Raw genomic sequence first — 13,060 nt, 5'->3', positions numbered from 1 at the left:
CATGTGGCCAGTTGTGCTTGCCTGTTTTCCCTACCTTACAGTCACAGCACAGTGCCTGGCACCTGCTAAACTCATCAATTATCAGATGGATGAAACAAACATTTGTCTGGAAAAACTGATTTTGTTTCCAGAAGAAATAAGATCATACCATAGTGCTATGATACCTTAAATAACATCCTGTGTGCTAAGTAACATATACTGTGTGTGTATATACTGAGTACTATGATACTTCAAATGCAATATATTTCTGGGCCTTCCAGGCTTTCTGAAACCCTGAAAATCATGTGTATTTGTGAATTAAATTTTCAATATAAGCATACATATATATGTATAAATATAAAAAACTAAGTGCTTCACATATTTTAGGAGTAAAACTATACATTGAAGCTGCTTGTGTTTTCCAAGGATTTAGATGTGTCTCCCTCTAGAATATAAATATGTTCTATGGAACTCCCTACTTACATGCCTTTGTCAAAGGAGGACCTGGCACCCTGTGAGTACTCAGGAAACAAAAGTTAAAGGACAGATATGTCCATACTGCTTGAAGGTACAGGAAAGCTCACAAATGGCATGCATAAATATTTTTCCTTTGAATAGTTGCAGTTGTATTATTAGTTAATCCAGTTTACTGAAATATATGTAAATGTTAAACTTTCAAAATTTAAGTACTTTGCTTTTTCTTACGGATTGTGTGATTTGGGAATAGGTAGGGGGAAAGACCTACAATTAAATAATTAAGTTTATTTTCTAGTATTTGGGACCCTGTCCCTAAGATGTAGTGCTAACTTTTTGTGCAGAACAGTAAAAATTAATCACTTGATCAGCATTTGTTCACTCTGTCCTCTCTGATATCATTTTCCTGTGTTATTAATATGGAGCAATTCGGTACAATTAGCACAGTTAGCTTTGTAATGAGGTAACTGAGGTAATTGCCCTTTCACCTTATATCCATCTGCCAAAAAAATAAAAGATAATTTGAACCCAAGAGTACTTTGAATTGAGCTACATCCACAACCCTTTCTATTTTTTGAGAGTCTTGCTAAATTGCCCAGGCTGGCTTCATACTTGCAAAACACCTTCAGTCTGTTCCAGTCCTTATTTTCAGAATCCATCTGTCCTTGTTTCTGCAAATTATTTTGGTAGCTAGAAAAGAAATTCACTTAATACTGATTTCCAAAAGTTTCTTTTGTTGAGTGATTTCATTTGTTTTTTATAGTCTGCTCCAACTGGACACAAACATCTGACAGTGGAAGAGTTATTTGGAACTTCTTTGCCAAAGGAACAGCCAGCAGTTGTGGGTCTGGATCCAGAAGAAGTGGAAAAGCTACCAGGAGATACCTCCCAGAAAGAGCCCAGCTCGTTCCTACCATGTTCTTTTGAACAACCAGGAGGAACTCCTCAGTTGGAAAACCTGGGTGTCCATGCAACCACCCACCACGCAGTCCAACCTGAAGTCACCACTCCGGTGCTAATTACTCCTGCCTCCATCACACAGTCCAGTGAAAAGCATGCCCCGAGCTACACGATCCCCTTAAGCCCTGTTCTCAGTCCTACTCTGCCAGCTGAAGCTCCTACTGCACAGGTTCCCCCCAGCTTACCTCGAAACAGCACCATGATGCAGGCAGTGAAGACCACGCCTAGACAGAGGTCTCCACTCCTGCATCAGCCAGTCCCTGAGCTAAGCCACACCAGTCTCATTGCCAGCCAGAGCCCCTTCAGAGCCCCACTAAGCATAACGAACACAACTGGCACAGCCCTCCCAAGCGTCGATCTTCTCCAGAAACTCAGGTTGACTTCACAGCATGACCAAATACAGACACAGCCACTTGGGAAAGGTGCAGTAGCACCCAGTTTTCCTGCAGCATCTGGCCAGCTAGCCACACCTGAGAGCTTCATAGAGCCTCCCTCTAAGACAGCAGCAGCAAGAGCAGCAGCCTCAGCCTCCTTGAGCAACATGGTGCTTGCTCCCCTTCAGGTAGTTGCAGGAGCACTGGGGTATTTGGGGGTATTCATTGGATGAGATGAAACTACAAAGGACTTGGGTTGTTTTTTGGCTTTGGTTTTTTGTTGTTGTTGTTGTTGTTGTTTGTTTTTAATATTTCTTAGTTTTACTTTTAGGTGGACATAATATCTTTATTTTACATTTATGTGGTGCTGAGGATCGAACCCAGTGCCTCTTGCATGCTAGGCGAGTACTCTACCATTGAGCTACAATCTCAGCCCTGTTTTTGTTTTTGTTTTTTTTTTTTTTAAGTTGTAGTCAAGACACAATACCTTTATTTTATCTATTTACTTTTATGTGGTGCTGAGGATTGAATCCAGCGCCTCACACATGCTAGGCCAGAGCTCTCCCGATGAGCCACAACCCCAACCCCAGCCCACATCTTTTTCCATTGGTTTTTTGTTGTTATTGTTGGTTTTTTGTTTTGGTGTTTTGTTTTGTTTTGTTTTGTTTGGGGGGTGGGGGGGTTCCAGGGATTGTGGACCACTGAGCCACATCCCCAACCCTATTTTGTATTTTGTTTAGAGATAGGGTCTCACTAAGTTGCTTAGGGCCTTACCTCGCTGTTGCTGAAGCTGGCTTTGAACTCATGATCCTCCTGTCTCAGCCTCCTGAGCTGCTGGGATTGCAGGTGTGCGCCACCATGCCCAGCTTATTTATTTATTTTTGGTACCAGGGATCAAACCCAGGACTTCACATGTGCTAGGCAAGAGCTCTATCATTGAACCACTCCCTCAACCCCCACCTGTTCAAATTTAAATAACCCCATTAAGAAGCATCAGTGATGGCCCATGCCTGTAATCCTACCTGCTGGGGAGGCTGAGTCAGGAGGGTCACAAGTTCCATGCCAGCCTCATCAACTCACTTAGACCATCTTAATGTAAAAGGGCTTGTGATGTGGCTCAATGGTAGAGTGCATGCCTAGCACCAACAGCGGGCAAAAAAGAGGCATCAGATTGCCAGTCTGTCTTATCTCTGATGCTTATCAGTAGAAATAGATCTGGGCTGTCCTCCACTCTTTTTTTTTACCCAGTTAGACACAATACCTTTATTTTATTTTATTTTTTTGTAGTTGTAGATGGACAGCATGACTTTATTTTATTTTGTTTATTTTTATGTGGTGCTAAGGATCTAACCCAGTGCCTCATATACGCTAGGCAAGCGCTCTGCCACTGAGCTACAGCCCCAGTCCATGTCCTCAGCTCTTTTAAGATACAGATTGCAGCTTTTCTTGAGAGTCACCTTAAAGGCTCTTTTTGCATCCCCCTTTTCTCAGGGGAAATGAAGAGGGCAGTCCATCTGAATGTCTCCTTGTGAAGTCGAGTCACTGGTTGCATTGTCACAGGATGCTGTCAGCCTCTTCCCTCAGTAGTTTAGGATCTGGTTAATGTCTGGACTGTTCCTTATTGCTAACCGAGATTTTCCACCAGTAACTAAGAAATTTTCTTAATTGAAACTTACTATATCTGTTCATCTTTTTTTATTAAACATTTCAGTCTATGCAGCAAAACCAGGAACCTGAATTGTTTGCCCAGCCTAAGGTGTTATCCAGTGCCATCCCGGTAAGGACTCCCTTTTTCTCAAGAGCACATTAAGTATTTTTAAGTTTGCTGACTGTGAGGTGAAATATCACCTTATTGAAAAGCCTTAGCTTTCAAGCCCAGACCTATCTTAGATGCCTCATTCCTGGAGGGCTGCTTGCCCTCCAGGCAAAGTTCATTACTGCAGCCTCTGTGCGCCTCACATCCTCTCATCATCATGCATGTCTCCCCTGACTGTCCAGGGGCAGGCTCAACCACAGTGTTTGTTGTTTGTGAGTGGGTGACTGATGAGAATTTGTCAGCCTGGCTTCTTTCTTTCTTTTCTTTTTTTTTTTTTTTTTGTTTTGTTTTGTTTTGTTTTGTTTTGTTTGTTTGGACCAGGGATTGAACCCAGGAGCACATAACCACATCCCCAGCCCCCATAAGTTGCTTAGGCTGGCCATGATGGCAGGCATGCACCACCATGCCCAGCTAGCCTGGTTTCTAGAATTAGGGAATATTCATTGCCCAGGAAGAGCTGTAATGTCCCAGTGGGTAGAGCCACTATCCTGCCACAATCTTCTCCTATCCCATTGCTCTGATGATGAAGCCTCCCAGACTTGCCTGGCCTCCTTTTTTCATTTTCTTTCGTATCATGTTTTCATTTGCCTTTATGCTTGTTCACGTCTCCTTGAGTCTCAGAATGTAAAGCCAGCTTCTGTTTTACATTCTGGGTAACTTGTTGTATTCTGTGGTGATCAGCAGGAGCTGTCAGCTTGGTTTTATACCAGAAAACAAGCTCAGTGGCTCAGATACCAGAAACTGCAGCCTGAAAACTCTAGCAGGCTCTTGGCTATTTGTAGATGAGGTAAATAAAAGAAGAACTATGAGTGTAGCTCATGGTGTAACATGTGCTCCCTGGGTTCAGTCCCCAGCATTCAAAAAGGGGCACTGGGCAAGAAAAATGAAAATCTCTATTGATTGTATCAAATGTGAGAATTATTTAAAATAATCATCATTGGTTTGGTATATTCTGATGCCAGCTGTAATTACAAGCACATTTAAATGGAGGAAGAAGATAGAGATTAACTACATTTCTAGAAATTTTCATCTTTATATAATTAAGTTGGGGTTTTTGTGTTTTAGACTTCTTTTAAGTTTGTTTATTATAATTATCAAAATACATAATATTTTCTCACCCTAAAAAGTCCCTTGCCTTTGTCTAGTCATTTTTTCAATTCCACCCCCAAAGAAATTTTAGAGTTTTATCATAGGATTGTTCTTACTCTGTATGACATATGTTTATTTCTAATAATCACCTTCTATAATGGTTGAACTTAGCTTCCCTTCATGACTCCAGGGCACTCCTGTATATATGGGCTTTTCATCCTTTAGCTAACAGAAATTACCTAAACAGGTACCAAATGTTCAAATTTTTCTAGTGAATGTTTACCTGAAACCAAAACAGTTAGTGTTAGAAGCCTAGAGATGAAATTCAGTGGTCAAGCGCTTGCATAACATGTGCAAGGCCCTTGAGTTCAATTTTTAGCACCACAAAAAAAAAAAAAAACTGTGTTTGATTCTTCTGTGTGCTCCAGATCATTTTCATATTATACTAATGGCTGTTATCAGATGTCCTCTACTCTGAGCCTGGCTGCTGGCTTCTATACTTGGTGCAAAATGACAATTGTTTCTCTGCAGGTTGCAGGCCCTCCACTGGTTACTGCAACAACCACAGCAGTATCTTCAGTCCTGTTGTCCCCGAGTGTTTTCCAGCAGACAGTTCCAAGGTCCACAGACCTAGAGAGGAAAGCAAGTTCCCCTTCACCCCTCACTGTTGGAACACCAGAAAATCAGAGAAAGCCTTCCATTATCCTCAGCAAGTCTCAGCTCCAGGATACATTGATACATCTCATAAAGGTATGTAGTAGGATATCAACGGAATCTTTGATTGTTTTTTTCTTTAATAGAAGAAAACAGATTTTGTATGTTCTCATGTTGGAGTAAGTTCGTCTTCCTAAGCATGTATTCCTGGCAGAATAGTAACTGTGTAAACTCTAAGATATTAGTCATGATGATCTCTGGGTGAGATTATTTGGGTAATTAATAATTAGTTATAGGGCTGGGGATCTGGCTAAAGTGGTAGCGCGCTTGCCTGGCATGCGTGTGGCCCGGGTTCGATCCTCAGCACCACATACAAACAAAGATGTTGTGTCTGCCGAAAACTAAAAAATAAATATTAAAATTCTCTTTCTCTCTCTCTCTGTCTCTCTCTCTCTTAAAAAAAAAAATAATAATTAGTTATAGCATTCACTGCTACAGTTTTTTCCTAAGCTGTTTTCAGGAAAGTAAGCTTTATGATAAGGTAAATGTGACTTTCCATGTTCTTTCCTTTATCATCTCTTCCAGAATGATTCCAGCTTCCTCAGTACACTTCATGAAGTTTATTTGCAGGTTCTGACCAAAAACAAAGACAACCACAACCTATGACTGGAGTGGAATAAATCTGAAGTTGAGGGTCATCCTCAAAAACAATAGGCTTCATCATGGAAACTTCTTTCTGAACAGAAGAACATTGAATTTTGAGAATCCTGAAAATGAGCCTATGAGAAAGAGACTCATTCCTTAAGAATGTTTTCCAAGTGACATTCTCAGTGATAATGGAGGTTTCACTGTGAAGCATCACCAGCAGACCTTTGACAAAAAAAAAAAAAAAAAAAACCAACAACAAAAAAAAAGACCATTGTGTAAGTTATATGGTTGTTTTCATCAGCTGTAAGCAAGTATGTGAACAGAGGGGTCTGATATTCAGCTTGCTTTCTCTTTCAAGACTTAGGGAGGAGTAGCCACCAGCCTTGCCACAGAACTCAGCCTAGCCCACACCTCCCCACACCCCTGCCCCTAAGAAACTTGGGCATTAAGCTGATAGTCGAGTTCTGAACAAAGTAGGTCAGCTCCACAAAGTAGCTTGAAGTTTTGAGAATCAGAGTTTAAGTTGATAAATTAGGAATTATTTGTTCAAGTGAAGTATATTTTATATGCGTGCCCCATTTGGGCCTTAAAAGTTCTGAAATTCCTTTGTGTTTTGTTTTAAGTGTCCCCAGTCCTGCCATGCAACAGGCTCCAGTGCAGCATTGCCTTTTTAATAGGGCCCTACTAGGCTCTGTGGTGATGTGGGAGGGAGCGTGTCACACCTTCAAAGCAAGGGCAAGAGCTGGGAATGCCCACATCCTACTAGAAATCTTCATTTTAAGTTAAATTCCGGTGGTTCTGAAAATGTTCAGTTCGTGTGTGAAACACAGCCTTATTCTCCTTTTCTGTCAAAACACAGAAGTCATTGTTGATTATTTTCTTTAACACTTTGATAAAAGGACCAGTGGACCAATCTGACAAAGCCATTCTGGTTCCATTCCTCAAGTGTACTGAGAACAGTTTTAAAGCTATGCAGAAAAGGGAGCTGTTATTCACACGGCCCTTACTTTATTGTAGACTATGGAGTTAAAAAGAAAGTGTGAAATTCAGAACTTTACCAATGTATTCCTTGGCTGTGAGAACTTTTCCAGCCCAAAGTGTGAAAATATGTAAAGATGCTTTGTTATGCTGCTATTGATCTGCCATGATTTATATTTATTCTTTTATGGCATGTAATGGTGTTTAGTAATATTTTAATGTAGATTTTGATTTATTTCAGCAATAGTAATTTTAAGATATTTTTTGAATGAAAGTGTCTTTGTTTCTATGATACAGGTCATTTTGTAGTATTTAACCAATTAAGATGCACTGCTTACTTTTCTGAGCACTATTTAATGATGGGGTAAAAACCCAAATGGCTCAACCAGCTAGCATAAGGATTAGCTGTCAATAATGCTGACAGATGTGATGGTTCCTCTGGAACAATCATTTAAGCTTTAATGATAACTCAATCATAAGTCCATAGATTTTTTTTTTTCCTAGCAGAAATTTTAGGAAATTACTTGTGAATTACATTCTTGTTTTAGTTTGGTCGTAGTTTTTTTAGCAAAAAAAGAATACTTTGTTTGATTGGCTTATGTTAATCTGAACATGCTTCCTGGAAAGTGTTTCTGCTTCTCGATTTAGTGTCTTATGTTGCTATCTACCTAGTTTTGTGTGTGAATTGTGCAGAATTCAGGGAAGCTTATAAGTTTTCTTACTCAATTAGGAAGAGTTTGTTTTCAAAGATAGTGTGTAAATTCAGCAACCAAAAATAAATTGCTCAAGCTGTCATCTAGGAAAGAGAAAAGTTCTAGTAAGATCCAAATTATAGCAAGATAAGGAATGTTGCTGACATCCGAGATGGTGTCCAAGGAACCACATAACTGTTCTTATAAAATGAATGCACCAGGAGATTTGATCACACCCCAAATGTAGTCTCAGTGGGCTTTAGTAAATCAAGGGATTCTCATTGTAGTAGACATTTGAATTTAAATGATGCTTTCGAGTTTGTATAATATTATGAGAGAGGGTAAAGAGAGAATATCCTAAAGAGGATCTATAATCAAATCTGTTAATTTTCATCCTTTAATCATAGGAGTGAATATGATCAACAGTGAAAGAGAATCTATGATAAGGCTTCCTTAGTGTGAAAGTAAACTTTTTTAAGTGCCCAAGTCGTGGAGACTTGAAAAGGTTAATCCTATTTTAACTCCCAAATTTATATCTTCAAAGCATTAACTTAAAATTCAGAAGCCAGAAAATCGTGGTCATGATTACCAGGAGGTTCAGGCCAGAACCAGTCCCCTGAGAGCTAGGCCAAGCCTGGATAGTTGCAGTTGGATTACCCTGGCCTGAATATCACAGTTCAGTTGCCTTATTCCTTGTTCAGGCTTACTGTCCAAAACCTCATGCTTAGGTTGCATGTTTACATTGCTGCCATGTCTTAACTGGAACCTTAGTTGAATAGAAATGGACAGCAAGAATAGAGATCCTTCTAACTGGATTTTGCAAAACCCAGGAGACCTGCACTTAGACCACTCTGTCCATTGTTACCCATCCTGCTCCCCACTTGCAGTCCAAGTGTAGGCCCTGGGAGGAGCAACCCAGACCTTTAAGTATGGTGTGTCTAGGATACCACCAGTGGGTAGCACTACTCACGTGTTTGCTGTAGATAAGGTGATGTATTTGAATGGACACACCATACCTCCCAGATCACCTTATTCCTCTTTGTTGAGCATCTCTCCCAGGATTTGTGAGTTGTGAAAGTTGTCCTACTTGCTGGGCATGCACACGTGTAATCCCACCTTACTCAGAAGGCTGAGTCAGGAAGATTGAAAATTCGAGGCCATCCTGGGCAATTTAGCAAGACCATGACTATAAATTAATTAATTAACTAGTTAATTAATTTTTAAAAAAGAGCTGGGGATGTAGCTCAGTTGTAGAGCACCCTGGGTTCAATCCCCAGTACCCGGGGCAGGGTGGGGTGGAGGGATAGTTTGTTGCTTTTTTTTTTTTTTTTTTTTTCCCCAATCAAGTGACAGTGTCAAGAGAAGCATTTCCTGCAGTCTCCTATGGAATGTTTACAGCTTACCTTGAACAGTAGTGTTTTGTTCAGAACCTGAGTTAACCTGGGCACTTCTCTACAGGAGGATGCACAGACTTAGTTTAGAATATGTCTGACCAGATTTTGCATGTTCAAGCATTTATTCTATTTCTGGCTTATATTTTCTTGTTGAAATTATAGACTCCATCAAATCCACTACTAGGTAAATATTTTTAAACCATGCAGCTTTATTACTCTCCTCCCCCAAAGAATGTAGTTGGAAATTTTCTTGTTTTGGTAGTAGAGGCCATGACTGCCATTGTATTACTAATAATGCAACATGAAATTGAAGGTGCCTAACTGCTTAAAAAACAGAATCAGCCATCATACTGTAACTTGGAGAGGAATGAGAGGTGACAGAGGCACAAGTAAGCTCAGCCTGAGAAGTGAAGACTGAGAATCATGGGCCCATGTCCTGCATCCTTGCTGCACATTTGCTGTGGAACCTGTGTTTTTTGTTGTTGTTGTTGTTTCTTACGTACCTTTGGTTTTCTTCAGTTGTGTTCAGAGTACCTTCAGGAATCAACAGTGCTCTGTGTTTTCAAGTGTCTAAAATGTTGATATCTGAACAGAGCAAAGCAACTTATACTGAGCTTTTTAAAAGCTATGCTTGAGAATATTTCTTTGAGCAGGACAGGGCCCCAAGGAGCCTGTTATTCAGCAAATTTCAGCAGGAGAGATGTGTGCAATCTTTCACTCAGATTTGTATTTGACATCTTTCTTTAAAATGCTAAGATGCAATATTGATCACTTTGAAGTGGCAAAAAATGCAAGATTGCATTTCCCTTTTATCCATGTTGTGAATTCTTAGGAAACATGTTTTTAAAATAGATGTTCTCAATGGTCTTTTATTCTGTATTACTGCTTTGGCCGTTTGGCTCTCACAACTTTCATTGTATCAGATTCTTAGCTCCCTGAAATGTGGGGACAAGAAGCTCTGGAGTGACAGCAAAGTTTTTGTTCCATGAGCGCAATACAGCATCATTGACATTTTTAATGGTATGGATTTTATACCATCTGTGTATGTTTGCAAATATTAAGTTATTACATGTTTTAAAATGAGCGTTTTTCATCCTAAATTTTATATGTTTGCAAATATATTTTTTTAATAAAATTTCAAAACCAAGTTTTAGCACCTACTAAGTTTTACCTGTGTTTTTATTTAATTTGTAGAAATAGGAACTTTTGAATGAGTTGCCCTGTACTTGTGAGAAGGGGAGGGAGAGGGAACAAAAGCAACAAAGAAAACCTCATCCTCCTGTCTCCACCCCATAGAGTCAGGGTTCTAAAGAAACAGGACCATTTAAACTCAGTTTAAGGTTCTTAATTGGCTTTATTTCAAGTCCAAAATCCAGCAATATCACATTCAGTATAATTTGTGTGCACCCCGGGGATTGAACCCAGTGCTTCTCACTTGCTAAGCACTTGCTCTAGCACTGAGCCAAACCCTCATTTCCCTAAAGATTTATAACAGAAAGCAGGCTGCAGAAACAGAAAACAAAAAGTGAATTAGTCATTTCCCAGTTACTTTTGTTTTAAGGTTAAAATATGATGGTAAGGTTTAGCCTTATCCTGCTGGTTAAAACTGGCCTGTTGAGGGATTTGACTGTTCTCTCTCCTAATTTCTCAAAACATCAGATAACCCACTGAGTTTTGGCTTTCTGATATGAAACTTCAGCATGAGTGAGTACATTTTGGTTTGGCCTGATGGACCTACTGTGGGAGCTTACTCTAAACCAATGGCTTCCTGTAACTTTTCTTTAATAATTATCAGATATTGGCCCACATGATTATGGAGGCTGAGAAGTCCCATGATCTGTCATCTGCAAGCTACAGGCCCAAGAAATCCAATTTATAGACTCCAAACCGGTCCAAATGGCTAAGAACAGACAGCTTTGAAGTCAAGAGAACGATGTACCAGGTCAGATAGAGTTAATTCAACTTCCTCCTCTTTGTCCCATTGAAGCCATCAGGGTATTGGAAATGCCCACTCACATTGGTGAGGGCAGATCTGCTTTACTCAAGTCTACCAATGCATATGCTAATCTCTCCCAAAAACCCTTATAAACCCACCCAGAAACAATGCCTGACCAGCTATCTATGTAGCCCTTAACTCAGTCAAGTGATTCATAAGATTAACACAATCTCCACATTATCAGAGAAAACATTGGACCTTTGATTTGGGGGGATTGGCTTATTTCACTTAGCATGATATTCTCCAGTTCCATCCATTTATCAGCAAATGCCATTATTTCATTCTTTATAGCTGAGTAATATTCCATTGTGTGTGTGTGTGTGTGTGTGTGTATCACATTTTCTTTATCCATTTATCCTTTGAAGGTCTCCTAAGTTATTTTCGTAGCTTGGCTATTGTGAGTTGATATTCTCCAGTTCCATCCATTTATCAGCAGATGCCATTATTTCATTCTTCTTTATGGCTGAGTAATATTGCATTGTGTATATATGCCACATTTTCTTTACCCATTTTTCTTTGAAGGACACCTAAGTTACTTCCATAGCTTGGCTATTGTGAGTTGAACTGCTATAAACATTGATGTGGCTGTGTCACTGTAGTATGCAGTTTTTAAATCTATTGGATTAGCTAGAAGGAAATGAAGGGAAGTGATAAGGATGGGGAATAGGAAAGACAGTAGAATTAACTGGACATAACTTTCCTAGCCTTGTACTTGATTATGTGACCAGGGGATAACTCTGTATTATTCACAATCAAAAGAGCAGAACCTAAGTAGAATGTTATACTCTGTACATATAATTTGCCAAACTACATTCTCCTGTCATGTATAACTAAAAAGAATATTTTTAAAAAAAAATCTAAAAAAGAAAAGCATCAAATACAAACATAGCCCGGTGTGGTCACACAAGCCTGTAATCCCAGCAGCTCAGAAGACTGAGACAGAAAGATTGCAAGTTCAAAGCCAACCTCAGCAACTTACCAAGGTGTTAAGCAATTCAGTGAGACCTGTCTCTAAATAAAATACAGAAAAGGGATGGGGATGTAACTTAGTGGTTTAGTGCCACTGAGTCCCATTACCCAAAAAAAAAAAAAATGTTTAAATGATAGTAAAACCCTTAACATACCAGCATTAAGTGGCTAAATAAATAAATAAATAAATGTGAATGAGATAAGCTAAAAAAAAAAAAAAGATTAACACAGTCTGTTCCCAAGCACAGGATCACAGCCATGGGGATCCTTACATCTGGAGTCTCCAAGTCCTGGGCCTATTAAATAATTCCCTCTCTAGTCACTAAACATGAAATGTGTAATTCACATGAGTTGACATCTCAAGAGCTTCATTTACTCCTTTAAGGTTCCCTCAAGTGGAGAGGGTATAGTTCTACCAAAAAACTTTTATAATAGAAAAAAAAATGTTCTATATGATTCATCTGAATCATTTCTCAAATTTTATTTGATTCATATGTACTGAGCTCTCATATACCAGGCATCTAGGATGATTTTTTAAAAAGAAGGAAAGTAAAACAGGATCATTATGAAAACAGAAAAGTTTAAGGGAAAAAGGGTGTGAGCCAGGTGCAATGGCACACACCTGTAATCCCAGCTACCCAGGAGGCTGAGGCACAAGAATTGCACATTCAAGGCCGGCCTCAGCAATTTAGCAAGACCCCTGCCTGAAAATAAAGGTTAAAAAGTGCTGGGAATGCTGCTTGGTGGTAGAGCACTCTTGGGTCAAGTCCCCAGTACCACACAAAAAGGGGTTTTAATCATGTGTATCCTTAATAATCATTACTAACATGCATATTTCCAAATGCAGTTCTAAAATGTTTGTTATACCTGTCTGCCTTAGAGCTAACTTGCTTTATAACTGTTTAGGTATAGATACACACATCAGTCATCATTAATGCTGCATACTCATTCAACAGCTAAGAATTGCTGCCCCCATTATTTTCCTGATCTTCACAATAACCCATTTTAGGGAGAATAAAGTTTGAAGCTAAGATTAG

The 13,060-nt window shown here is 39.4% G+C and overlaps 1 protein-coding gene across 2 annotated transcripts in view; it reads left to right on the top strand.

The window, feature by feature from the left end:
- Positions 1 to 10,200, top strand: part of Dcp1a (decapping mRNA 1A) — a 54,165-nt gene extending 43,965 nt beyond the window's left edge. The window contains exons 7-10 of one of the 2 annotated variants that reach the window (XM_026388665.2): positions 1,217 to 1,975; positions 3,499 to 3,564; positions 5,224 to 5,442; positions 5,932 to 10,200. In XM_026388665.2, the coding sequence (XP_026244450.2) occupies positions 1,217 to 1,975; positions 3,499 to 3,564; positions 5,224 to 5,442; positions 5,932 to 6,012 (1,125 nt within the window). In that variant the 3' untranslated portion in view covers positions 6,013 to 10,200. The remainder of the gene's footprint in view (positions 1 to 1,216; positions 1,976 to 3,498; positions 3,565 to 5,223; positions 5,443 to 5,931) is intronic. The other variant, XM_077796214.1, reaches the window with a different exon arrangement.
- Positions 10,201 to 13,060: the final 2,860 nt, after the last annotated feature.

The sequence above is a fragment of the Urocitellus parryii genome, chromosome 3, assembly GCF_045843805.1.
Source record: "Urocitellus parryii isolate mUroPar1 chromosome 3, mUroPar1.hap1, whole genome shotgun sequence".
Lineage (NCBI taxonomy): Eukaryota > Metazoa > Chordata > Mammalia > Rodentia > Sciuridae > Urocitellus > Urocitellus parryii.
Note: the sequence above shows the minus strand (reverse complement) of the source record. Positions and strands in the feature narration are given on the sequence as shown.